A 25,941-nucleotide genomic window follows, 5' to 3' on the forward strand; every position below is an offset into this window, starting at 1 on the left:
GTTGAGAAGCCCACATAATGTGTTGCCACACAGAAGCATCACTTTGGGTTCAAAAAAAGTCTGTGTTCATGCAATGATGCTACCTAGGTAATAATAATAAGCCTTTGTTTGCCCTACTTTCTAGGGTGCAGTTTTGTATGGATGCAGCAAGATTATTCTCAGACATGACTGCAAACATAGTTTGTTCCTATGGAGCAGGGACATGTTTCTGTTTTCCTGCCTGGTTTTCTCTGAAACATACCCTCGATCAGAGGAAAATGCATATTGTTTGGCCCCTCTGACATTTCTCTCTATGTTGATCTGTCCTTTGACAGACTGCAACAAGCATTTCTTCCCAGTACTGAGAAACACTTTTCATTGTGTACAATGCTTTTCGCCCTTTTCCTGCATTTTTCAGCCTATTGAACTGGTCATTTCACTTCAGCCTGGAAGTATGACAGAATCTTGAGTTGTGCACACTCACCGTTATGCATTGTTGTGGGTTCGGAAGCTTGTATTCATCTGGTTACATTATTTTGCTTTTCTGCTAATTTATGCAATAACTCCAAATTTAGATCAATACATAGAAATAAGAAATAATTTCATCATGCTGGCCAGGTGGGAAAAATATTTAGACTATAGCAATGCCATGTTCATTGTATTTGGTAATTGCTTTCTACTATCAGAACCCCACTTAACTGAAGAGAGTACCTTTTTGATACTGTTAGCTGTCTGGAAGTTCCTCTGCATAGATCTACAGTGAAGATGTTTTCTTGATGAGAATTCATTTCAGTTGCAGTTGTTTGCAAAATGATAAATACTTGCTGCAGAAACGTTCCTGAACATTTTCAAGAGTTCTCAAAAGTCTGAAAGTTGAAAATCACTGTAATAGGTCTGGATGCAATATAGATCTATCAAATGTAGTGCACGCACAGTTATGGACACCTCAGTTGTCCAGAAAACATAACAGGTGGCAGTGTCAGAGCATTTTTCTTCTAAGTCACCTTTTCATTTTTATTAGTTTCAACTTTCTTAACCTCAAACTTTCAAGCAAGGTCTTTCATGCTCTTCAGGACTTGTGTTGTTACACTTCTGCTATCCTCTTTTTATATCTAAGTCAATATAACCTAATCTATTTCTTTCTTTCAAAGATTATCTTCTACATATGAATAATAACTTGGCAACTAACACATGAAAAAAATTTAGTCAATGTTTTATATATGTATTCAAATGAACATTATATAACCAAGTACCTTTTAAATATCTTTACAATAATGGCACTCAAGACTGTCTGTACACTTATCCTTTTTCTTTATACTAGGCATGCTTCAGGTGAGGACTTGCACTAAATAAATTGCATTGAAGTCAAAGTTTTTGCATGTGGGAGACATGATATTTCAGATGTGGCTGAACACGTTCTGTTTCATTACCTCCCCTTCCCCCTTCCTTTTTTCATGTTGAGCTCTGCAATCTGAGGCATTGTTGAAATAAGGTTTGGTAACTAGTGTTTTTAATTCAAATGACTAGATTTAGACCAGTCTGATGCTTAAACTGGAGCAGAGTGATGCCTACATTACTCGACTGGAATTATTTGGGACTATTTAGTCAGCGCTTGATCGGTTAGACATTTCCATTTATACAGTATGAGCAAGCCCACTGGAAAAGGTCCTTTGACAGATGGCTAATTGAAATGTGAAAAAGCGTATCCTGCCATAGGCTCAGGTTGTAGCCTCCTGACCCCTTTGCAGAACAGACCCCATTGAGGAGTGGAGATGCAACACAGTGTGCAAATTCTCTCTGTGTTACATTACCTTTCACCTCTTCTTCCTTTGACCATTGTTGATAAATGATAATTAAAATATCCATGGACATCCTGTAAAAACCTAAGCTTGGGTTGCTGAAAATTGCATGAAATTCTTAAGACTGGGATGTTCTCCCACTTTCTATAAGCCTATGTGAAAACAGACACCTTTTTGTTTCTTTGTTTTTAAATTTGATTAGACTTTTTAAAGAATAATGGAGATGTAGAAGCTCCCATTTTAGGAACATATATGTGCAAATGTATACTTTTAAATAACAGTACCTGGACCTTTATTGTTCTAGCTGTTCTAGCAGGATTACAACTGTTGTTCTAGAGGCACAATAACATATCAGTTCAAGGTTTGGCAGCTCAGGAATTCTGACAGTGCCATACAAGCAAAGAACAGCAATCTCCCTTCACCCCCTTTCATAGATGTAAACATCCCTTCCTCAACCAAACAATCTCGTAAGAATAAATAAATAAATAAATAAATAAATAAATATTTTTTGCCAGATCATAGAAGAAAGCTTCAGTCTGTCTTTACTTTCTTTTTCAGTTTAAGATTTATATATTTATTTTCAGAAAAACAAAACAAAACAAAAACAAAAACAACAACAACAGAAAAAAACAGGAAAGAAGTTATCAGATGACATGTATTAACTCCAGAGCCAGAGACCTTATTAACAATTTCAGGATGTCAGAGCTCTCACTGGTATTTAAATATGCTAACTGAACATGCCTGTTGAGTGCAGAGATACCTGAGCAAGTTCAAACCTGCTGACCTTCACTGCCTTAGTGGTCTGTCACAGAACCCTCTGCAAGCTAAACTGTTTTACTGTGAGGGGTGCCCTGACTGCTTAGCTAGAGCTGACCTGGTTATGGAGTTTCTGCAGTGCAGAAATAACTTTCTTGCTTGATCCCATGAAGTCTTCCTTTAAGACACCAAATGAAAAGGACTGGAAAGGACTAGGGAAGGGTATCTCCTGTCTTTCCTTTTCCTCATATGCCCTACAGTTGATTTCTTCAGCTACTTAAAAACCCTCCTTTTTTTTTTTTTTTTTTTAACCATCCTGCAGAATAGTTTGTGTAAAAAGTAATTGCCCACCCAGGCAGACAGCAGCACTTCTCAAATAGTCACATTAATGCGCAAGTACTTGTCACATACGACCCAAAGAAGTGATTTGAGAGAGAGCTCACCATGCTTGTGCTTCTAGGCAGAGATGCGGATTTTGTGGCTGGCATTTCTTTGCTTTGAGAAATCATAATTTCAACAGGCAAGCCAGATCTTGTTCTGCATGAGGCACCATTACCAAGCGACCCGAGAGAAGGACCTGCATCCAGGGACAAGGACTTCTCTAATTTGCGTGTTCGTGCTCCGGCCACAATGTCGTCACTTTTCAGACTGTCTAAATCTATTTCTTGATTGCTTTTCCCAACTAAAATGTTCTCTTTCCAGCTTTCAGGAGACTTTCTCTTAATACGTAAATCATCTAGGCTTCTCACACCGGATGGAAAGGTATTTTTCAGTTTAGCAGCTCGGTATGACCTCAGGCTCATGGGATCAAGCACTCTGAAAGTAACTTCATTAATAAATTGAGAGAATTTGAGTTTAGCTTCAATTTTTTCTTCCACGACAGACAGTGAACTTGATGATCCTTGACTCACCAAGCTCAAGTCAGATGCAGAGGAACTGCTTTTCTTGTGTGTTGTCTTCTGCCTCTGGAGCTTTCGGCTGGCGTTTCCCCCTTCTGCTGGATATAGAGAAGAGTGTTCCAGTCCATGGGTTTTTTCACCCCCTTTCTGACAATGCTTTGGTCGATGGGGTCGATAGCCTTCATCCTTATTTTTGCTTTTAACAAAGCTTTTAGCTTCTGACCTTGTACTGCCGTGTAACTCAAAGCTATCCTCACTGGAGCTGCAGCGTTTTGAGTAACTGTTCATTGTCAAATCTCCAGAGACTTGCCTCTCCACATTAGTTCCTGCTTCTGGCACACATGTAGAGGTGGATGCACAGCATGCCCTTTCTTCAGTCACCCTGCCAGCCCCCTCTTGTTTGACTGGTCTTCCAAGCACAGCAGCCTCTGGCTTAACAGGGGAAATGGAGCCCTTAGACAGTGACTCCATTTTTGTGTTGGTGTGTCAGCTAGTGTCAATGATAGTGACATTCCTATAAATCTTTCTCTACCTTGTAAGGCAACAGGCATGTCTTTGAAAGGCGTAGTAGTGCAGCCACCACATTTTATCTCATATGCATCCCAAATTATGCATATGTTTCATAATTAGATCAATAGTGCATTCTTATCATTTTAATTAGCCATACTAATCAAGAGAATCTATAGGACATGCAGATTTTCCAGGGTATTGAATGCTTAGTGGATGAGCATGGGCTTTCATTGATCGAAAGCAGCATATGATAGAGTCCTGTCTGTTGATCTGGAAACCAAACTACCATGATGTAAATCAATTCTCACTAAGTAAAGTCTGGGGTGGTTCTGTTTCAGGGCTTTTTAAAATCCAATAGTAGAGAAGGTCATGCTATATTGTCCTAATGCTGCTAGTGTTTGCTATTCTATTAGAAAGCTTAGTGGCAGGTCTGCTGGATCCAGAAAGGCAAAAAGAGAATGTGATTCACACTTTCTGCCTGCTTGTTCTTGCCATTGTTTTCATTCTAAAATAATTTGTTAAAGGTTTGAACCAAAGCAAGGTTCAGTAATTCAGCATTATAAATGAGTCTGGAGCGGTAATGATGTTTGTTTCTACAACTTTTCATGTGAGGCTCTTCTCATTCTTTACAGGCAGGCAAATCTGAACTGTGAAGTGCAGAACTTCTATTTTTTATTTTATTTTTGCTCATGAGGGAATATAAAGGCTACTTTAAGTGAGCTTAAAGGCTATAGTTTGGCTTTATGATCAGCGTGAAAGTTTGGAGTGTCCTGATCACACATGAACTGACTGATACATTTAAGATTTATATTAAACATTAGGAAGACATACTCTACTATGAGGGTGATAAGGCACTGGCACAGGTTGCCCAGAGAAGCTGTGGATGCCCCATCCTGGGAAGTGTCCAAGGCCAGGCTGGACGGGGCTTTGAGCAACCTGTTGTAGTGGAAGGTGTCCCTGCCCATGGCAGGGGGGTTGGAATTAGGTGATCTTTAAGGTCCCTTCACTCAAACCATTCTGCGCTTCTATGATTCTATGATATAACCCTTTTTGTCTGGTGGGAATCAAACATCTTTCCAACTTATGCAATGCAGCGGATGGAGACAGAAAAAAGAAATGGATCACAAGAAGAAACCTGAGTGATCTGCCTTAAACGGTGGGGCAACAAGATGTGAGGAGGATCCCTAGAAGTGACTGAGGCATAGTAGAAGGTGGCAATGAAGGGGAAAAAGTTAGTGAGGAGCACGTTTAAAAGTATCATACATAGCTGACAGGTCAATGGCAGTTCAAGTTAAAATGTAATTCCGTGAGCTTTTGAAAGAGATATTGTATTTAGTTCCCTCATTACCAGTCACTTTGCCCACTGCAAATAATTTATTGTCTCCACGTTGGTAATTCCAGGACTCATTTAAATCATTGTTCATGAAAGCTGCTGAGGTGTTGCGAATCTCTCAAATTAACATAGTAAGTGCATTAATTTTGCAAATAACAAGGGGACAAGAAGATCCTTTTAACACATCAGAAATCAATTGCTTTTACTGGAATTACTTTCTGAAATGCTTCCATATTTTCTATGGGACTTGGCCATTCCATTGCATGTTACAAATATTATCCTGACCACAGAGACAATGTAGATTAAAATGCATGAAGTCTTAGTTTAGATGAAATTATTCCCCTTTTACTTGAACGTAAATGGTGACAGTATGAAGAGCTAGTGAATGCTTTCTGTCGTCAACAGAAAGATTTTCATGACCTTTTCAATGCAGTCACAGAACAATAATGCGCTACTCTCTTCTTGTAAAGCCAGAATTTAGGGCTTTTTCAGTATGTCCTAATACAGATGTCTGCAAACTTATGGTTACTCACTGATGCAAACAGGATTCCCCAAATGAGGGGGTAATTCCCCAAATGAGAGCTTACAGAGGTAAGCTCTGTACTAATGCATCTCAGAACGTTTGCCTTCCAGGATGCATTAGAGCCTGGCAAAGTGTGAGTTCTGCAGTTTTAATGGAGTTCATTAATATGTCTGTTCAGAAACAGAGCAAGCCTCATTCTTGAGCCAGAATCTGAAATGGCTTGTACATATCTGGAGAAGAGCTTTTTTATTCACGAGGGATTGGGACCATTTGTGCATGAACAAAGCTGTGTTAACTACAAGCACAAATTCAGCTATCCATTGCATATGTGCAAATTTTAAGGTGTGAATGTGACAGAAGTCTGTGGTACAGCCAACAAAAATGGCTCATATAATTCTTTTCTATTGTCAGGAATGAGGCCATTTGCTTTGAAATGTCATAAGAAAATAGGAATAATGTCAGGCTGTATGTTATAGGTAACCTAAGTAGAGTATATAACATTTGTGGGTTTTTAATACTGCTTCTCCTATTTCTTCAGATGATTTCTGCCTAATGACTTTAGACATATGTTCTTAACCAGTTGGGAAAAGGTGACACTGGCATTTGATCTAATTACCAATTATTAACCAAAAAATTAAAGCCATCCCTGCAAAAATGACGGATTTTTTCTTGCCTGAATAAAGCTGGGCTGGAATGAAAATTAATGATATAGATCTTTTATTGCGAACCCCTCTAAATCTTGACTGCAATAGATGTTAGCAAAGTTGATAGTAATATTGTCTTTACAGTGGTCTGTCTTAAGTATTAATTCACCAAAATATTGTCTGGAGAGTGCATGAACCACAGAAATTATTTCCACTAGTCACATATGCTAATAAAGTATCTGAATATTAAAGCAGTGTATGCTTAAGAGTCTGGATGTTTGAGACTTTGAACTCTCTTATAATGATTTGATGTTGCTGATTTAGTTTCCATATGTTAAGTGACTTTTTAAAATGTTAAAATTATTTTGCCTTATATATCCAAATCTCTTTGAAGACATTGCTGATAAAGAGAATTCCTCTTTCCAGTGCAAGCAGGTATGTCTGTGAATAGTAATGCATTGCTGCAGTAGTCTGGGCTATACTCTTGAAACAAACACCTTCAGGAAGCTGTATTAGCAATCAAATTCTTCTGTTCTTGCTACAAATTGCCTCTGCTAGGTGGATGTTTGCTTGGTTTCTGAGTTCTTCTAAAACTGTCATATTAACATTAAAATAATCTTAAAAAAACAATTTATGCATTAATTTTACATTATTTCAGAAATGATGAGCACAACTGTTGGAATTAATCAGTATGTCTGTGCAAGTCAGTTGAAAACTATCTGATCTAAGTGACAGACTTGACTGTAAATAACACAACCCTTGTAAGCACCTCATTCATTAACTTGCCAGTTGACCTTTGGTGAACACCTGCACTTTCATTTGTAGCCACCATTACCTGTCCTTAAAATTTAGGAAGGGACTGTTTTTTTCCCTGCATTGGTACATTCTCTTATGTAATGAGACCCTGATCAAATCAACATCTCTAAATACTAACAAGACTTACATACTGAAAATTAGTAAGTGGACCAGTTCCAGGGACTCGTGTACATCCAGTTTGTAATTTTGTGTGTTGCAATGGCTAAGGTAGTCTATTCTATTTTAGTATGAACATAGGAATGTAAGCAAAGCAATACCAGTCCTTCCTAGCTTAATTGACAGCTGAATCTGAAACCTTTGTAACAGAATGATAGCTAGGATCACAGCTTAAATGAGACTTTCATAATGAGTCAGTATTTCATTTGACAAGACTGAGGCATTCAGAGACCTGTCTAGTAAACTTGTTACATAGCAAAACATATGAAGATTTTTCTAAAGGTTAATTTAGGCTTATTTATGTTCTAAGTGTCATTTTACAGAGACATTATTAGAAACCTGCATATTGTGTATAAAAATGGAGCATAACAGTTACCTCCAATCAAGAATTGATGCAACGTGATATCTTTACAGACCATTGTCTGAAGACTGCAAATTAAAATCTGAGTTTTGTGGGAATTAAATATATATATTCCCCTCCCTTTTAATAGCAACCCCATTTTTAAACTTTTGAAGATTTAATTTTTGCTAATAGTATCAAAAGCAAATGCAAGGTAACCATGTAGGAAAAAAGCTGCAGTAGGTTGTTATGACAACTGGAAGTTTCTTTATGTAGAGCTCTGGAAGATATGCTCATTTTTGGGTCAAAGCAGACAATATTCAACAGTTCTAGTACTGAAGAAGTGTACAAAGCTTTTATATATCTAAAAATATGCATTTTGATATACTGATGATAAGATATTCAGCAAATTATTTTGATTAAAAATAATCAAATCTAAGGGTTTTCAACATTCCAAGATTCATAAGAAAATGTTAGGTTATTAATTAAAAAAGAAAAAGAAATGAGTGTAAATCTGATTTTAAACAGAATTTTGGGTTTTATTTTAATTCCAATTAAGGCTGTTTCCAGAGCATTTTGTTGTCAGTGAGTAGACTCCAACATTTTGGATCAAAAATTAGTTTTCTGTGTAGTTCTCGTTGCAGCAAAGGGTGAGTTTTTCCATTACAATGGAGTGCATTTCTTCTAAGTCACTTTGTTGTTAGATCTCAGCCAGCCTTTAAACTGCTCAGAAACACTCTGCCTAAGCACTAGAGCCAAGCCCTCTGGGGCTGGTAGGAAGTGCAATTCATTTCAAAGTTCTCAGTTTACCCACAGTTGTGTAAGTCCTTCAAGCACAGTTCACTCTCCAAATAGCTACATCCAACTGTTCCAGTGCCCGTTCTTGCTCAGATACTCTCTTCCCTCCTGCCTTTAATGAAAATTTTATCAAATCTTATCCACTACCCTACACTTAATGCAGTTCAGTGCAGTTCATTTTGGAGCATTTAATTTGACCTTTCTGCTTTACAATTAAATTCATCCCTTTAAATATTACAGGTGTTCCTCTCTGACTGGATTGCCTTTGGAAGTTCTCTCTCACTCTCTCCTTCTCTCTCTTATTTTATTTTTTTTAAAGAAATTTTAATGTTTGCTAAATAATGCTTTGCTTTTAATACAAGAGTGTCTAGCCCAATTTCTTCAGCAAGACAGTGTTGCCTTAAAACCTTCTGAGCATTGCTTCATTTTGTTGTTCTCCAGAAAATGTATTGTATTTCCAAATTAGTGGCAATAATGTCTATTTCTAAGGTGCTAGCTGTCACACAGCAACGTATCCATTTCACTAAACATTACCTTTTTTTTTTTTTTTTTTTTTTTTTTTTTTTTTTTTAGAGCAAATTATCTGTAGTGGACAGGAGACATAGCAAGCATTGCCTCCAGTCATTTTACCTCACTTGGTTCTCCTTGACACAGGAGAAGCCTTGCACAGTCCTAAGGAAAATTCCAGCAGATGTTTAACCTATCTGTGTAAGATCCAGGCATATTCAGGACCAGTAGAATGAGAGCTTGGTTTCTTTATTTTGTGTGACTGGTAATTGCAATTAGTTAAAAATCTATATATATTTTTTTCCTTTCTCTATTGATTGTTGATAGGTCTATATCTTGTAATGACAAATAATTGTGCCAGTGCTGCCAGCATTAAATTAGTCTGGATTCTTTAAAAAATGGTAGGTTTTAGTGGCATGAAAAGAACTTGAAATGGTACTGTGGTGAGTTACAGACCAGAGACATTTGAGACATTCATGCCTCTGTACAGGAATCTGCGTTGTAGATGGTCTTTGCATTCAACCTCTAATCCAAATCCAAAGATTTAAAGGATTGAAAATCCTCTAAATTCCCATTAATCCCATCAGGCTAAGAAAAACATTTATCTGTCTTGCAAATAGAGTGACCAAAGACAATGCAACAAACAGTGGTGCCATCTTCCTTGCATGCAGTCACAAGTCTGATCTATTTAATTTATAGCTGCATGCTAGACAAAGCTGTGCTAAGCTTGTAAAAAGTGTTGAATGTCAGAGGAAAGGGAGGTGTTTTTTAGCATAGCTCCTGCACCACCCTGAAAATGGAGTCACTGTGCTCTGACAAATGCTACAGCTGCAGTATGACTAGAGCCAGCCAGCCGCTTCACATGCAAGCTCTATTTATAGCTTAAAAACGAATTACAAATTAAGGGAGAGAAAAAATGTAAGCTGAACATGTTTTAATAAACTAATTTTAAAATTATTTTTTGGGGTAAGTACAAGAGAAGAAAAGAGACTTTCCATTCCACACAGGCCCTTATTACAATGGCCAGTATCATACTATCAGAGCACCTTCCATTAGTGTGTCATTAGCATTAGTTGTAAGCTGTTGGCTTTTGTATGATTTGTTCCCTAGCATTAAAAAAGTACACTGTGGACATGTTGTGTGTATATTTAAAGCTGCTAAAAGAAATGTACCAGGGACTTGTAGTATTAGATGATAAGACATTTGGTTGCCCTTAATTCCCAAAGGACTTTTTCCCTTTCAGCCTCCCATGAAGACAAATTTTACTCTTGCTGAGAAAAGTCAGAGAAGTGAAGCTGTAGACTGTGATCTTTTTTCAAGGGTTTTAAGTGATCTTTTATTTATCCACAGTTCAGACAATGGACTACTTTGAAGAGAGGAATACAAAATGATATGGAGGCTGATCTACAGAAAACAGATTTGTGGTCTAGTTAGAGCATATACATGATAGCATTTTCTCCATGTTGGCACTTAGCACTAAAAGCTTGTTGTATCACCTGCCTGAGAGATTGTTGTCCTCAGCCAAGAGAGATGGAGCTACTTGAAAACAATAGCATCTGTGAATAACAGTTTCTTTATCAGATTAGTGCTTAGTGACCAACCGCGGCTGCATACCTTGACTGTCAATGAGTCCTCAAAATGCTTTCTGTCCTCTGCCAACATCCTCTTTTTCTTGCTCAGCTTCTGCTTTAGCCAGCTGCTCCATGAGCTCTTCTTCACACTCTGTGCCTTCTCTGTAGCCGTGCTGTAGGATGGGTAGAGCTGTATGTCATCTGCATTACACTAGCATTTGAGTCTGTCTCAGTATCTCCGGTTCACTTTGTAGTCACTTGGTGAAAACAGCCAGCAAAATAATTGATCCTTCTGAGAATACAGATAAGGAGTCTTAGTTTCTTCCACTACTCCTTTAATCTGTGTGTTTTCAGGAAAGTGTCAAATTCTTAAACCTGTCCTTCTTTGAGGTGGGATAACAGTATCATGTAGTTTTCCAAATTAGATATACCCTTTTTCTCTCTCCCTTTTTTTCTCTTACTCTTTCCCAGCCCCTATATTATTATTATTACTACTGTTTAGCAAAGGAGAAGGAAAAATACATAAGACAATTTAAAAGAGAGAGGAAAACTGAATGGAAGAATGGAAAAAGTTTCTCATGGAATATCAGTCTTGGAATAAAAAATGTGTTTTGTTTTTTGGTAGGTGGAGAGAAAATATTTCCCACTCACGGAATTCTGCTTTATTTTAAAATTAATGATATTTTTGATACCATTTTATTTTCTTTTGCTTAAATCCATCCTAGCTTGATGCTAGGTGAGTTAACACTTGAACCACACTCTGCAAGGCCTTGCTGTCTCTGAAGCCATATAACATCACCACCTTACTAGTCAATTCAGGCTACCCAAAATCCACTCTAGTGATGCTTCCAGGGGTTACTGTAGAGATCTTTCAGTGCAGCAGCATTTTTCTCATCATTTTTACGTCATCTGTAGTTCTACTAATCAAATGTTAAACATAGAGGAAATTTTAACTGGGAGGACTGGGAGGAAAAATTGTTGTCAAATTCATAAACCACAAGGGAGTAAGATGTTGCTATGATATTCTACTTCTCTCTCCCTCTCTTTTTCCTGTCCAGTGAGCTTATTTGAATTAGAAAATTCTGTGATAGACTGAATTGTTCAAGAGCACATTGGAAAACTCAATTTTTTGTACTGAATCAAATTTCTGGAGGCTTTGACTTTCATAAAAACAATTGGCCTGTAATAGGTTTGTGGAATTTCATTAGGATCCTTGTTTTAAAGAATTAGGCAATCACAAAGGATAAGGAAGAAATGAGCCTTTTCTTCTAAGCAATGCCATCTCCTTGATCATGAAGTCACCATTTCTCCTTGGAGGCCTCGCAAATGCAACCCTCTTCCCCCTCCTCACTCTCCTAGTCTGTCTCAGAAATAGTTACTGATGGTTGCTTCCTCTTTTGGCTGGCTACTAATAGCTGTGGAAAGGATCAAAGCTTGTTAGTGGAGTTGCTTCCCACCAATGTCTCTTTTTGTCTTGTGGGGAAGGAAGGTACCGTGTTTTAGTACTTGCTGGCCATGTTATAACCATCCTGTGTTTTCTTGAAATTTTGCAGTAACTTTGGGAAGGGTTGTGGGATTTCAGGCTAGACTTTCCCTTTATTGGCCTCTAATTTATTAGTCTGTTCAGAACTGGCCCTAGGAGACTTAGTGTTGCTTGTGAAGGAGATATATATTGTTGTTCACCATAACTCTAACACTAATTTTGATATCTCTGCTTTCGTTCTTTACCCCTCTCTAAGCATAATCTGCCAAAGACTTTCTATTTCTATTATACAGTAAATAAGGAAATGGTTGTTCCAGTTCCATGCTTCAATATGTCCTGGAAAAGTTTGCTTAAAAAAGCTTGCCTGCATATAAATGAGTTGGCATGGCAGTGTGCTTTAAAATGTGTTGTTATGAATAATTTGAAAATAACTTGGAGGAACAAATGGTAATTTCTTGACTTCTGTTGTCATAGGATGTTGGGAGATGGATAACTTGAATGGGAGGAAAGTATTTAGGTAGCTTTCTGTGGAAGTTAATTAAGCAATTTGATTTTATACCACGTATTTTTCCCTACAATAAAAATTATGGTAAATAATATTATTTGGAGGTATAAGACATACTTATGATAAAAGCTTCCAAGATACTAACATCAGAGCCGTAATGTCTCAAATGCAGCTACTTTTGCAGAGTGCTGCACACCTGTGTGTTTGTAATCAGAGTTGTATGTCATAGGAACTGGTGCTAAGCAGCTAGGAGTAAATGGGAAAAAAATCTTGTATGCATGTGGGTGTGTATGTGTTTGCACATCAGCTGTAATGGGAGGCTCATCGATTGCCTGTTCCTAACTCCTTTGTGCTGCAACAGTTGCAATTCAAATGCCAAGCAAAAGATTATTTTTTCCCTTCAGCTCCCATAGCCCCACCCCATTTCACTAGATTAAAGAGACATGTTCATCAGAGCTGTTTAAATACTCTTGCAGAAAGCATGCGACAGTATGTGCTGTTTGTTTTGGCAAATGACATGCATTTGTGTTTCTCATGCAAACAATTATTTTGTCTGTACTCTGCTGAGTTTAACAATGATTGACTAATACTTTGTATAATTATACAAAGTCATCCATTACAAATATTTTCCTTCAGGATTTAATACAAGCTTGAAGTAGTTTTAGTGTGTACATATTAGCTTTATTATTTATAATAATGCCACTATATGATATTTTCCTCTCTTGTAGATAGAAATGATTTTGCTAATTTCATACTTAATGGTCAGTAGCATATTCAGGATACATATTCCAGTCCTGATGAAATCAAATAGATATGTTCCATGATGTGGATTATGCAAATAAAAGATACATAACTCACTTCTAAAAACCTTAGCATAATAGTCAATTATAATCATTCCATTAGATTTGTAGCACTGCATCCACTGCAGCTTTGAGAAGCTTCATCCATATAACTTGCTGTCTTATAGCTTAATGTATTAAATGTTTCCTTTTTAAGACAGTAATGTCTGCCAAATGAAACAACAGAACATGTTAATTCATGTTTAAAGCAAGCATTCAATTGTCATATTGCAGCACTACTAATTTCATGCTGAAGACTCCTTTACTACCTGTTACACATTTTAAATGGAAAACAAAACAAAACAAAACACAACAAAAACCAACAGACATGCTGTTAAGAGAAAGCAGTACTTACTTGAGAAGGATTCTGCAAGCTCTGTTCTGCTAGTCCAGAGTCTGAAATGATGGAGCCAGATTTAGAAGTAGCTTATTAGGTGCATGCTGCTTCAACAGTTACAGCTTTTCTATTTTTTTTTTTTAACCGAAAGACAGGATCGTTTTCTTTTAATGAAGTCAGCCGAGAATGATATGCTGTCTGTGTTGCTATGAGAGCATAAACTTGAACAGCAAAGTCAAGCAATTGGTGAACAACTTATCAAGGGTCATTCGCTATCAACTTGCCAGTGCTTTTCTGTGTAGTCACAAACTTTAACAGCATCAAAGATGGTCATGGTATGTCACAAATGTAGGAAATTACTAGCTAGTCATGTACACTTGAGACTGAAAGTGATTGACTCAGTATTGTTTGTGAATATAAGTAGATAACTGGGTAAAGCCAAATCTTTCAGTTGTAACACCCACTGAATTCCCCAAAAGGTGGTAAGGCTCTGATTAAAATCACAGTACAGTACCAGCTGCTTTAATTGGCTCTGGTGGTTGTATGTGATTTCTAGAGCTCCAGTCCTGTGAAAGGAGTGTAGGAACTGCCCCAAAGGGATCACACAAATGTGAAAAACAAACAAACAAACAAACAAACAAACAAAAAAACACAACAAAACAAGTGTTGTGTTTCCCCTTTGATATTCTGGGAGAAAAAAAATAAAATTTAAAGCATCACCTTATTTTTGAGGGTACAAAAACCATTGCAATTATAAAGCCATGGTATTATGGTTGTAAAATCATCCCTATGTACCTATATATTATATATACCTATATATAAAACCCTACTCACTTTTAGAATTTTTGTCACCATTTAAATTATGTAAATGCTTTTGTTAGAATTCTGCCCTTGTAAATCCTAATGCAAAATTATATGTCATAGTTCAGTAGTCAATTATATCTGCAATGTTGCACTGCAGAAGAGAAATAATTCTTTAATTTTATCCCTACATTTTGAAACATTGTACTGTAAAAGGTCTTTTGCCCAAAGATATTTTAGGATAGAGGAGATCTCCAAGGTATTTATCAACTGGAAATTGCACTGAGTAGTCAGGTTTTGGCTTGTCCTGATTTGGGTTGTCCAAAAGACTAGACCTTTTATTCTTCATGCTTGTGAAGACGGGGATGAGCTGTGTTATCAGCCATGCTGTGCATCATTAGCTTGCCAGCCTGAGGTGGGGAGATGACCAATGGTTAGCCACACCTCAATACCTTGACTTGAAAAAATAAAAGGTGGTAGTGGAAAGAGAAGGATAACTTTTATTTGTCTATATTGTTGTGCTGCTGCTGTTGAGTTCCTACATGTATCCCAGGCAGAGTGGGCAAGCTCAGGATCTTCCCCTTACAGTTACTCCACATATTCTGTCAGATTTTGGGTTTATCACTCCCACTTAGTTTTGAACGTTGCACAATGTGCAAGACCTGGGTGTTCAAGCAGATTCTCTCAGCATCCTAACTCTTGAGAGTAGCACCTTAATTTCGACAGAAAAAACAGACCTTGCCTCTTAAAAGGCAATGATTAATGCCCCTGGGCTGACACTGAGTTCAAAACAAATTCTTCAAGATACAGAAATCAAGCCAAAGTTTGTAGCTCATGGTTCCTGATGGTAGATAGATTCCTGATAGTAGTAGAATGGTTCCTGTAGTCATAGGATCTTGTAACTACATCCCTGCTTGTGTTCCCAGCAAGGCCATTGCATAGCTACACAACTAGTTTTTCCATGATAAGATCTTATGACTAGCAGATTCATCCCACCTGGAGCAGGCTGATGAGATTCAAACCCAATATAAATGGGCAGATATTATACACTAGGACCTCCAAGACATGTATGGGAAAGGGAGGAAGAACATTGTATTTCTTATGAGAAATGGTGTTTTTTTCCAGGGAGCTGATGAGAGGAGAGGAAACATGGCTGCATTTGCAGCTGTTGCTTTAGCCATCACAATACTTACAGATGGGAGGTTAGAGGAACAAAATATTACCCAGTCATTTTTGTATCCCCCTTTTTCCTTTGTCTATTCCTCATGTAAAAATGCTTTTTCAAGTGTCAGTGGTCAATTCCAAATTGGCCCAATGAAATTACAGTTCCAGTTCCCAAATAAAAGTAAGACAAAATAGAGTAAATCCCCTTTGAACAAAACTTTTGACATGAGCTACAAATAAACTCTATCATTCTACATCCTTTTCCATTTCTCCATTTTTTTTGCCTTGCTTTTCTTTGTGCACACCATACAATGCTGTACCAAACAAGCCTCCTTTCACTCTCTGCCCCTCCTTGAGCAGAGCTTTCCCTTGAATCCATAATCCTATTGTGATTTCCTGTATAAGGAAACATGAAGCATTTCAGAATGAATGGCTGGCACAGCCACTGGGCTTGAGGAAAGATACAGAATTCATGATCACTAGCCTGGCTGAGAAAACAGTAATAAGATTGATTCTAAGTATATCTTGCAGAACACTGCTATCTAACCACTCATTCTTTCTCTCTCTCTCTTTTTTTTTTTCCTGCACCTCCCTCTTCTCTCAGTAAAATAATTGCTAACAATAACCTCAGAAGCAGTAAGAAAGGAAAGTACAGTCAAGGCTCAACTTTGAATTTCAGCAGTAATGTGACTGGAATCTTTGGTCTTGCCCTTTTAGAGCATTTGAATTGGGTATTTTAAACCTCAAAGTGAGGGGAGCAGGTCGTGGAAGGATGAGAGAACGGATGCAATGAGGCAGGTATTTCTGAAAGTTGGTGTCACGAAAGGTAAAAGCAAAAGTCTAGGGCAAGACCAATACCATTGTTCATTTGGACATTGTTTGTATAAGTTAATTTGTGGGTAACTTTATGAGAATATCATGCAATTTTTATTTCACCAAACAGAACACGTATTAACTCCTCCAGTACATTCTATTACTGTTCAATAGCTACAAATACTGCTTAAGTGCCTACAAAAAAAAATAAAAAAATAATTAAAAAAATCATCTACAGGAGATCACAAGTATACATGTGAAAATACATGTGAAAGAAGTCACAATATTTGACAGATAATAAAAGCTTTGTAAAGCTTAATGCCTATTATTGCCACCTCCTTTCAGTGTCACCTTCTCCCAGTGTCATGTTTTAAATCCCTATTGTCATAAATACTCTCATCACCTCAAGCCTAAATATAAAATAGCCAAAGGTAAGAAGTTAGAAAACTATTTTATGCAAAATAAAGCATCACTCTTTAAGAAAGACAGTAGTTTTCTCTCAAACAAACTGCTATGGAGTGCGATAAATTCTTCAGCATTTGAAATTTTTACTGAATCTGTTAAGTGTACACACGCACACATAAATATAGGTACATATGCATATGTTTTCATTTGTAAAGCAATTTATGCTTCCATGGGAAAAATGAAAAGCTCCCTTTTTCAGTTACTTCTTCACAGTAAGTTATAGCTAAAAACAAGGTCACAGTAAGATAGTGAGTCTGAACGGTACCTTATGGTTTTAAAAGGAGCCTATTTTGTGGAGTCCAAGCACTTTATTTGCTTCCAGTTATGATGTGCAGAGCTTGGAAGTGTGTCTTTTTTAAATCTTTCTTTGCTATTCCAAGGGAATAATGTTGCAAACAAAGTGAATGTTCACTTGTGTTTAAATACAATATTTTTCATTAAAGTGACCAACTGTTATGCTGAATATAATGTCTTTATTGGATCTTGCTCATTCTCCCTTTGTGGAGTGATAGAAGCAAGAAGTGTAGAGGAGGAAGCTTATTCAGCCATTGTGCATGGGGAGTGTTTTCTGATGCTCAACCACAACATGACTGAAGGGGCTTGATAATGGCCTTCAAAAGCTTCCCTGACAGTGTAATAATAGTGATGCAAAACTTCACAACTCCTAGAGTTTTAACAGAGAGAGAGAAAGAAAGCAGGCTTTGAAGTTCCCTTACTAACTCAAGACTTCAGAGGAAGACTGCCTCGGCTGGGAGCTCCTGGGGGACGAGGAGCCATAGGGGCTGGCCCTGGGGCTGGCAGGGCATCACCTCACAAACCAGGGCTTCTGCTTGCCCCATAGCGCCTGTGCAGGTCTCTCAGATGGCCATGGGGAAAGTCATATGCTCTTGGTGACTAGTGTAGCTTGTTAAGAGCAGAAGTATGATGGATTAGTTCTGCAAATGGTTTATATTGGCACAACAGGACTTTGTGAAAAATATAAAGTCATCCTTTAAAAACTAAAGATCTGGCTAAAGCTATTTGCTGAATTTGACCTCAGTCTGAGAATGACCTTAGCCATTCTGAAACTCCATTTCTAAATAAAAAATAAAAATGCCCAGCTTGTATACTGAAGACCTAAGTTGTACCTTGGCTGGGAGATTGTTCTGTTTTCCTAAGTCCTCTGAGATGGTTCAGTAAAATAAATGTGTCTCATCTGGCTGCAGTGCTCATCACTCTGTCAAGCATAATCAAACATGGGGAGAGGAAAGGGGAGATAACCTTGAGAGAGGGGGTGTACTGCAAATTCAGGCAATATATAGCAAGTTCCCTTTCACGTGTGCACTAATCTTTTCTTCCACTGTGTTTATCATTCTCCACACATAGCCTGCTATCTGCACATCAGTCACGCTCAACTTTCAGCAGCCTGGCTATTGCACACCTACACACAGATTCCCACAGCCTTCATTCATTTCACATTTGTATTGGCATTTAAACACCTCTATGAAAACTATAGCATACAAAGAAAATTAATGTTGTTAATCGTGTGCTTGTGAAAAGACCTCTGCTGTGCTGAGAGATGGTCATTCTGTGTTCCAGTAAATCTTGGCTCAATTATATTAAAAAAAAAAAAAAAAAAGCCAATGTGCAATGACTTTTGAGGAACATAGACTTTACTTTTGTCAAAAGTAACACATAAGAATTTGATGATGTCAAGCAGAGAACATTATAAACATGGGAGATAAAACACTGCCCTCTTGAAGCTACTGATCCAGTATAGCTTGGAGCAAAAATTACTTGACCTTGGGTCAGCACTGCTAAGAACATGACCTGTTAGCAATCTCAACCTTTAAATTTCAAGTGTATTTGGTTAACTCTGGAAATAAAGCTACTAAGCTGGAATGCTTTTAGAATTCATGAACTATTTTTGTATCCCATTCTTTTTGTCTGTTGCTTTGAGTCTTTATGGCTTTTCAACAAGATAGTGTTCTTTATAACATCTGTAACCAACATCTTTCCAATATGTTGCCAATGTTGTTTCTCTGGTTATTTCTCCTAAAATTGCTTGAAGAACATATAGGGAAGGCAAAATAGAAAATCATACTCAGGATGCCAAATTGATTTGTGGAAAGGCATATTCCTGTTAAGGCCTATTTAGCCAGCTTCTTGCTAAGTATATTTGCTGTGCATTGTTAAATTTGACTCACTTTAAAATGAGTCTCTTTTTCAGAGTCTTCAAGGTAGAAAAGGGATATTTACAGTCTTACATCCTGCTAGCTAATGTGAGAAAATAGGCCTTCCAAACCATAAATATCTTGTCTTCTTTCTAAAGACAGAAAATGTATGCTACTTCCTAGAAATTCTTTTTTACCAGTTTTCTAATTGATCTTTTCTAATCTTCAGCAAAAGTTGAAATAATAAAAAGTATTACCATGAAATACAGATGGGAAAGATTACTTGTGATTTAGACTTAATATTCTCATTTCTTGATAAGAATTAGTTCCAAAATGCTTGCTTGTTTGAATGACTGAAGAAATATTAATTACTTCAGTGTGGATGTTTCAGCCCAAGGCATAGGAAAGCAATTGTTTTTAGAGACTTACTTTGAGCTACCTACTTTTCCTTTTGAAGGGAATATGATGAACAGATTTTTGTAGGTAGTCTAACTTACCAAGATCCCATTTGTCCAGAACCCCCCAAAAAGAGATATATCTTATGGGCTTATAATATTTCAGCTGAATGTATTTATTCATTCTTTTAATTGCTTTCCAGAGTAAATGACATAGGTACTAACCTCCTTGTTGATATACCAGAGATAGTTCAGTCCAGCTTGGTAGCAATGACAGTCCAAAAAATCATTTGTAGCAAATACTGCTAAGAAAGAATGCAACAATTTTTCTAAAAATTTTAAAAAATACAGCAAATAATCCACCTTTGCTACTCTCTTCCTCAAGCATATCTGGTGTTTAAAACAGTAGACATGCTCTTTGTCCTTAAGTGTCTGTCAGAAAGAGCTGGACATAGAGTGGAAGTTCCAACCTAAACAACCCCATCAAACTAATTTTCTCTGTCACTGTAAGAGGTTGGTACAGGTCTGCTAGTAGGTACACAAAATGGCACAGGTACAATATATATTATAGAAGTGAGAGGAAATGGTGCATACCTGGAACTAAACGCTTTAGAAATTATTTGCTGTATATCAAATATATCAGTTTCAGCCTACTTGAAGGTCATATTTATTTTACATATTAGATTTATATATAGAATCATCCATATATTCTTATCTTCAAGTCCAAAGATATATCATATCCTTTCATGTGTTTGGAGAAGTAAATGTTGACTTATTCTGAAGGAATGCTCTTTTTCTGCATGTTGAGTCCATACAACCTACTTGTGTTGATGCTTTTTACCTAAAGGAAGGACTTAAAATGAGGTTGCCAATGGCCCTCCAGAATTAGTTGTTCCTTCTGAGATATTATTTGATAAAAGTAACTGAAATTCCATTTTTGTCATGGCTGTGTCAACCACTTGGTGAACTAAAGCCCTTGAAATAAAATTGATATGCAGATAAACACATAGTAAGTATGAAGAGAGGAAGGAGAAGATTTATTGATGTTTTCTTTGCAACAGAAATCCACAGTTTTTCATCCATTAGCACTATAAGTGTTATTGACAACTTGAGGACTAAAGAGGCAAAGTGGTTGTCCTCTTGAAGAATAATATGTGCACTGAGAGCCGTGCCAGAAGGACTGTTGTTTTTTTTCATTGTCTCACTGTCAAGTAATTGCAAATGAAAATTCCCTTAAAATGACATGTAATGGTAATTTGAGCTGTGTATTCCATGCACTATTTTACTTTGCACTGCTGTTTTTGTGGTAACTCTGCTGTTGTAAAGGAAATCTGTTCTGGATTAGTTCAAGCATCTTATGCTGGTCTTTAGAATCTTTTGGGATAAGTTTGTGGCTCTGATCCAGAGTTGGCTCAAGAAGAAAATTAAGTTCCTTCTTGTTGTGACTAACACACCAATTGATCTCTCCACTAGTCCTGTTCATCAGTGGCTGTCAGGTTTCACTGAAAGAGACATCTAGTATAATGAATAACAATCCTCTTTTAAATGAATTTTCTTAGTCCATATATAGAAGAGGATTCTCTTTTGTATCCAAATCTGCAGTGCAAATATTCTTGTTCCCCTTGCAGGTTGCCAATAATTTTGCCAAGAATTATGTAATATCTAATATCTGAAGATGCTGTCAGCTACCTCACTGTTTGGAGATGGGACATAAAAAGCATAGACTGAAAAGTGAAAGTTCTGTTTCAGGGCAGGTATCATTTATATTTGCTGATTTAGACTAAACCCAATCTCTCTTGAATATATTTGATTCTACTAATGAAAAATAATAATATCTGCCACAATTATCATTAAGCTCCTGAATGCAAGTGATATACAGGTGATATACACCTATAAAGTGGTCCCTTATAGGTGTATACATAAGCAAGACATACTAGTGCTTTCAGTAAGCTTGTGGCAATGAGGAGTCTTGAAAAGTTCATCTGATTTCTCTATCCAAATGATTTTTTTTGATTAAATTGGAATTTTTAATCTTCCCAAAAATTCAATGAGCTTCAGAATTTTAGACAGAACTTGTGATTGAACTGACAGATACTCCATTTAAGATTGTTACATCAAAACACAGTAGGATAGCCCTGACAACCTGTCAGAAGTTGGCCACATAGTGTGGTCTTTCAGTATTCCACACAGATTTTAGCAAAGCTGTGCTTTGCACAATAGTCTATATTTCATGTCTTAACACCTGAAGAATGACTCTGTTACTGCTCTCATCCTCAATGAATTTCTCTGAAGAAATATATTGTTTAACGAGTCTTTCTTCTGCTAAAAAAAAAAAAATATCTTTTTATTTCTGGCAGCTAATAAGACCGTCTCTTACTTGTGTGCTGTCAAGGGGATTGTAATGAGGCTGCATTAAAAGATACAGACTAGAAATTCACAATCAGTCTGGCAAAAGTGTTCAGATGCTGATGATGGATTGTAGTGATAGTGGACCAACAAAATAGTAACTGTCATTATTGTATTATCTGTATTTTTTGCTCTATGGAATGCTTTCTTTTCTCTTTTTGTGAATCATAAGGCTTCTATTTGAGTCTTCGTGTTTATTTTTCTCAATAGGATTGTGAATCAAAGTGTTTATGAATGGAGAAAGATTCTTTAAGGGGAAAGTTGGATTTCCACTGTGATACAGTATGTTGTTACAGTATTTTGAGAATTAATAACTCCTAGGAAGATATTAGAATTCCTACTAGGAAGCATAAATGAATCTTCTATCCATATTGTTGGATGAAGTAATATTCGACATGGAATTTATGGGATATATACCTTTGGGGTCTTTTTATTTATGTATGTATGTATGTATTTATTTATTTACTCCCTGTATGAAGTTTTGGAATTCTTGAGTTTGAAACAGTGAGATAAGGAGGAAGCTGAGGAATAGAAGTATGTCAAGGAAGTTCAGACCAGTCATTTCAGTGCTCCCAAGAATGGCCAGACATATTATCTGAGATACGGTAGTCCTTGCAGTATGCAGTAGCTAGGTGGACTAGCACTGTATCAAATCCAAGAATGAACACAAATAGCTGTTGTAGATGAACTGCCTTCAAAATTGCAAAACTTGCCTGAAATAGTATAGTAGAACACAGGCTATGAGAGTCCATATAGCAGGCAGGAGATGCTTGGAGAGATTAACATGTTTAATCTAATTTTGTATTAAAAAATAAAAAAAACAGGTAGGATGAATTCATGAAGCTAATGAAGGAAGAAGGATAAATTCTCATCCAGTGTAGCACACTTGCCATATAGAAATCCTTATGTTTTTAGGGCAATTTGCTGAGGTTGCTTTGCTGATCTGAATGTAAATTCAGGTATTTCAGACAGTTATATAACTATAGAGGATGATCATTTTCAGAAGTGCTTAGTGCTACTGCCATTGAAAATTATATCAAATCCCCAAAATTTAAATGTAGCACCCAAGCATCCAGCATCAGACTGTTGTTGAGAACTACTCATAGAACATGACTGATGTCTCCTGTCTGTCTTTGATGCATCGGCATCAGCAATTTTGTCAGGGGACAGTAGTCTCATTGTTGCTTACCAAAGAGGTCCTGGGCCACAGTGACCACCCCAGATTCCTTCATATCACTCCTTCCCTTGCCTTATCCAATTTGGCCAGTAGTCTGCTGGTAAAATCTATTACTATGTTTTTCAGTTGTGAAAAATACTGTTGTTTTGATATGTGTTCAGAAAGCGAAAGGTAGAGAAAATTGCTTTGCCGAACACCTGAAGCCTAACAGATCTCTGCTCCACTTCATGAGCCTCTGCATGACAGAGAATCAGCTCTAGCTCTTCAAGGTAAAGTTATTCAAAGATGCAGCTCCCAAGAGAAAACTTTTGGAAAAATTATATATCGTGCATGAATGGAGTTATATATCTTACATGAAACCTTGTGCCATGTCAAATTAGGATGCTTCGGAAGAAGGTAAAATACCTTCTTTCCTGTGGCATATTTTTTCCAGTTGAAGATCTTCAAATCCTATATCCTAGTAACCACTCAGATATCATGTGCTAATAATATTATGATAAAATATAAAGTTTCATATGAGGTACTTTATCAAGTCAATTGCTGCCAATGAAGACAGGAAATATTCTTCCAAATGCTGCATAATATTTTTCTATTATTGGATTGTGGTAATAATGTATTTCAAGTTACCTGTGTAATGCAGGAAAAGTAAAGGCAGATCCAGCAGAGTCAGTTTGTCAAGAGTACTGAATGTCTAGTTAATGCTTTTTTCTGTGGTTGAAAAGCCCTCATTAGGTTTTGAACGAAACAGACTAGTTACAAAAGCTATAGTACTATTTATCAGAGCAATATACTGTATTTAATAATTTAATACATGAAATATATGATGTCAGGAAGAGAGGTTCCTGTTTTACTCCAACAAATAATTGTTTGGACAAGGACCTACTGTCCAACTTTTCAGTCTAGACCTACTGCAACTGGGAAAATTTCATTTTCTCTTCATAAAAATTTCCCTTTAATTTCAGTTTAGGAAGGACATTACTTTTGTCTGTTTCTTGGCTAGAACTGCTTTTGTAATACTGTGTGGTGTAACAGTTCCCAGCGACTTTCCTTAGGTGCCTTCGGTAGTGATGGATGAAATGATCTCTCTGCAAAACAAGAGGTGTATTTCAGTTTATAAATGGCATATATTGTCACAAATTTTTTGAATGTCAACACTGTACTCAGCATGGTGTAAATACACATCTTGTTTCAAAGAAAGAAGAGCTATTAACTTCAACTGCGAAATACTTGAGCTAGCAACTGACCATGTGCCATGCCTTTTGCTGTTCATACCTGTTCCACAGCCTCTTTTCAAGGTGGGTTACCCAGTAGCTTCAGACAAAACACTGGGTTAACAGTTACAGCAAAATGTAGCCTGTGTTTCTGTGCTCATTTTGCCTCATGCATTATAAGGCAAGAAGTTCTGATCCTCAGGGAGGCCTTTAGAGGAGCCCGTGTTAAACACAGTTTAATTCCTATCTTTTTACTATTAAGACCTTTATTTTGACATACCTAATTAACTGAACCAATCATACAGTCTTTTCTTTAGCATATAGTAAAAATGTATTATATGTTACTCTTAGCATAAAATATATTCCATCCCTCATATGTAAGCAAATCATTCTTTTGATTTTTTTTTAATTATAATTTTTTTTTTTTTCCGGACCACTTCAGCCTAACAATTTTGGATCCAAATCCCACTGAATTGATAAGAAAAGCTACCCTTGGGTCTGGGTCTGCAGATTCTGCTTTTACAAGTCAGACTGGCTCTGCCTCTTAACTAGTAAATTAACTTCTCTAGATTTGGGGCTAACTGGCACAAAATAACTTGCCCCTTTACTGTTGAACTCTCTTAGCTTCCAAAATAGGAAGAGTATCTGAAAATTCCCTACTGGGAATCTTCCTTTGTTCATATGAATTCTTAGACTGTACCAAGGAGTTATTTGGGAAAATGGTGGTTATCTCAAGTCAAAGCTGTGTCAAGCAATAATGTCATTACAATGGTGCAGACAGTTGTGTTTTATTGCCTAGGAATGTTTCTTCTTACTGTTCACTAACATAGGACTGGTCTACCAGAAATTCGTTTTTTGGAACAGTATATCAAAAAGACACAGGATCTTCATTCTGTCACATTTCTATTTCTTCTATAATTTTCATCTGTCTAAACTCAGCTGAGATAGCAACCGTAGTATTCATGTTATTTTATTTCATAGAACTATGCTGTTTCAACCTATTTTTATTATGCCTTACTCTTGAATAATCCAGTGAACTCTTTGTCTATTCAAGAGTCATAATCAAAATGTGATTTGGGGCTGTTGTTATTTTTACCTACCTGGCTTCACTTAACTTTAATGCCACATAATGGTTCAACACATTACTCAGTGTTTTCCTGAGTTCTATACAAAGAAATCCTTCTGGATAGCTGCTTCTTTTTTTCTGACCAGCATTCATTAATTCTAGGATGCTGATTGCCCATAAATAGCAATAATTTTGTCTTTTATGATTTCTATTCCTCTTTCCTCCAGCTCCCCACCTGTATTTCTGCACTTCTCTCTTCTTCGCACTGCTTAGAACAAGTACAGTCTAAAGTCAGCTTGCTCTCCTTTTATTTCTTAGTGCATGGATTAGGAATTCTAACTTTAGATACCTAAACTTGAATATTGTGTCACCACATATAAATATGTGCCTAGGAATAGGCTAGCTCTAGGATTCATAAGTTTGTCTTTGCTAGTGATAAGTAAATCCCCCAAAACTAACTCTGAATAATTACATTACAGTTCAGAAGATTCTAAA

At 36.9% G+C, this 25,941-nt stretch overlaps 2 protein-coding genes across 5 annotated transcripts in view; one reads left to right on the top strand and one right to left on the bottom strand.

The window, feature by feature from the left end:
• The window catches only part of BEGAIN (brain enriched guanylate kinase associated), a 161,382-nt gene extending 147,168 nt beyond the window's left edge, over positions 1–14,214 (bottom strand). For 2 of the 4 annotated variants that reach the window (XM_080593898.1, XM_080593897.1), the window contains exons 1-2: positions 13,814–13,995; positions 10,675–10,804 (exon numbers count right to left, since the gene is read on the bottom strand). In XM_080593898.1, the coding sequence (XP_080450024.1) occupies positions 10,675–10,722 (48 nt within the window). In that variant the 5' untranslated portion in view covers positions 10,723–10,804; positions 13,814–13,995. Of the gene's footprint in view, positions 1–2,977; positions 3,788–10,674; positions 10,805–13,813 lie in introns of those variants that run through there. The other 2 variants (XM_080593899.1, XM_080593900.1) reach the window with 2 other exon arrangements.
• The window catches only part of LOC308195840 (uncharacterized protein), a 203,981-nt gene that overhangs the window by 132,001 nt on the left and 46,039 nt on the right, over positions 1–25,941 (top strand). The window lies entirely within an intron of this gene.

The sequence above is a fragment of the Anser brachyrhynchus genome (assembly GCF_964034855.1).
Source record: "Anser brachyrhynchus genome assembly, chromosome: 5".
In the NCBI taxonomy this organism is placed as follows: domain Eukaryota; kingdom Metazoa; phylum Chordata; class Aves; order Anseriformes; family Anatidae; genus Anser; species Anser brachyrhynchus.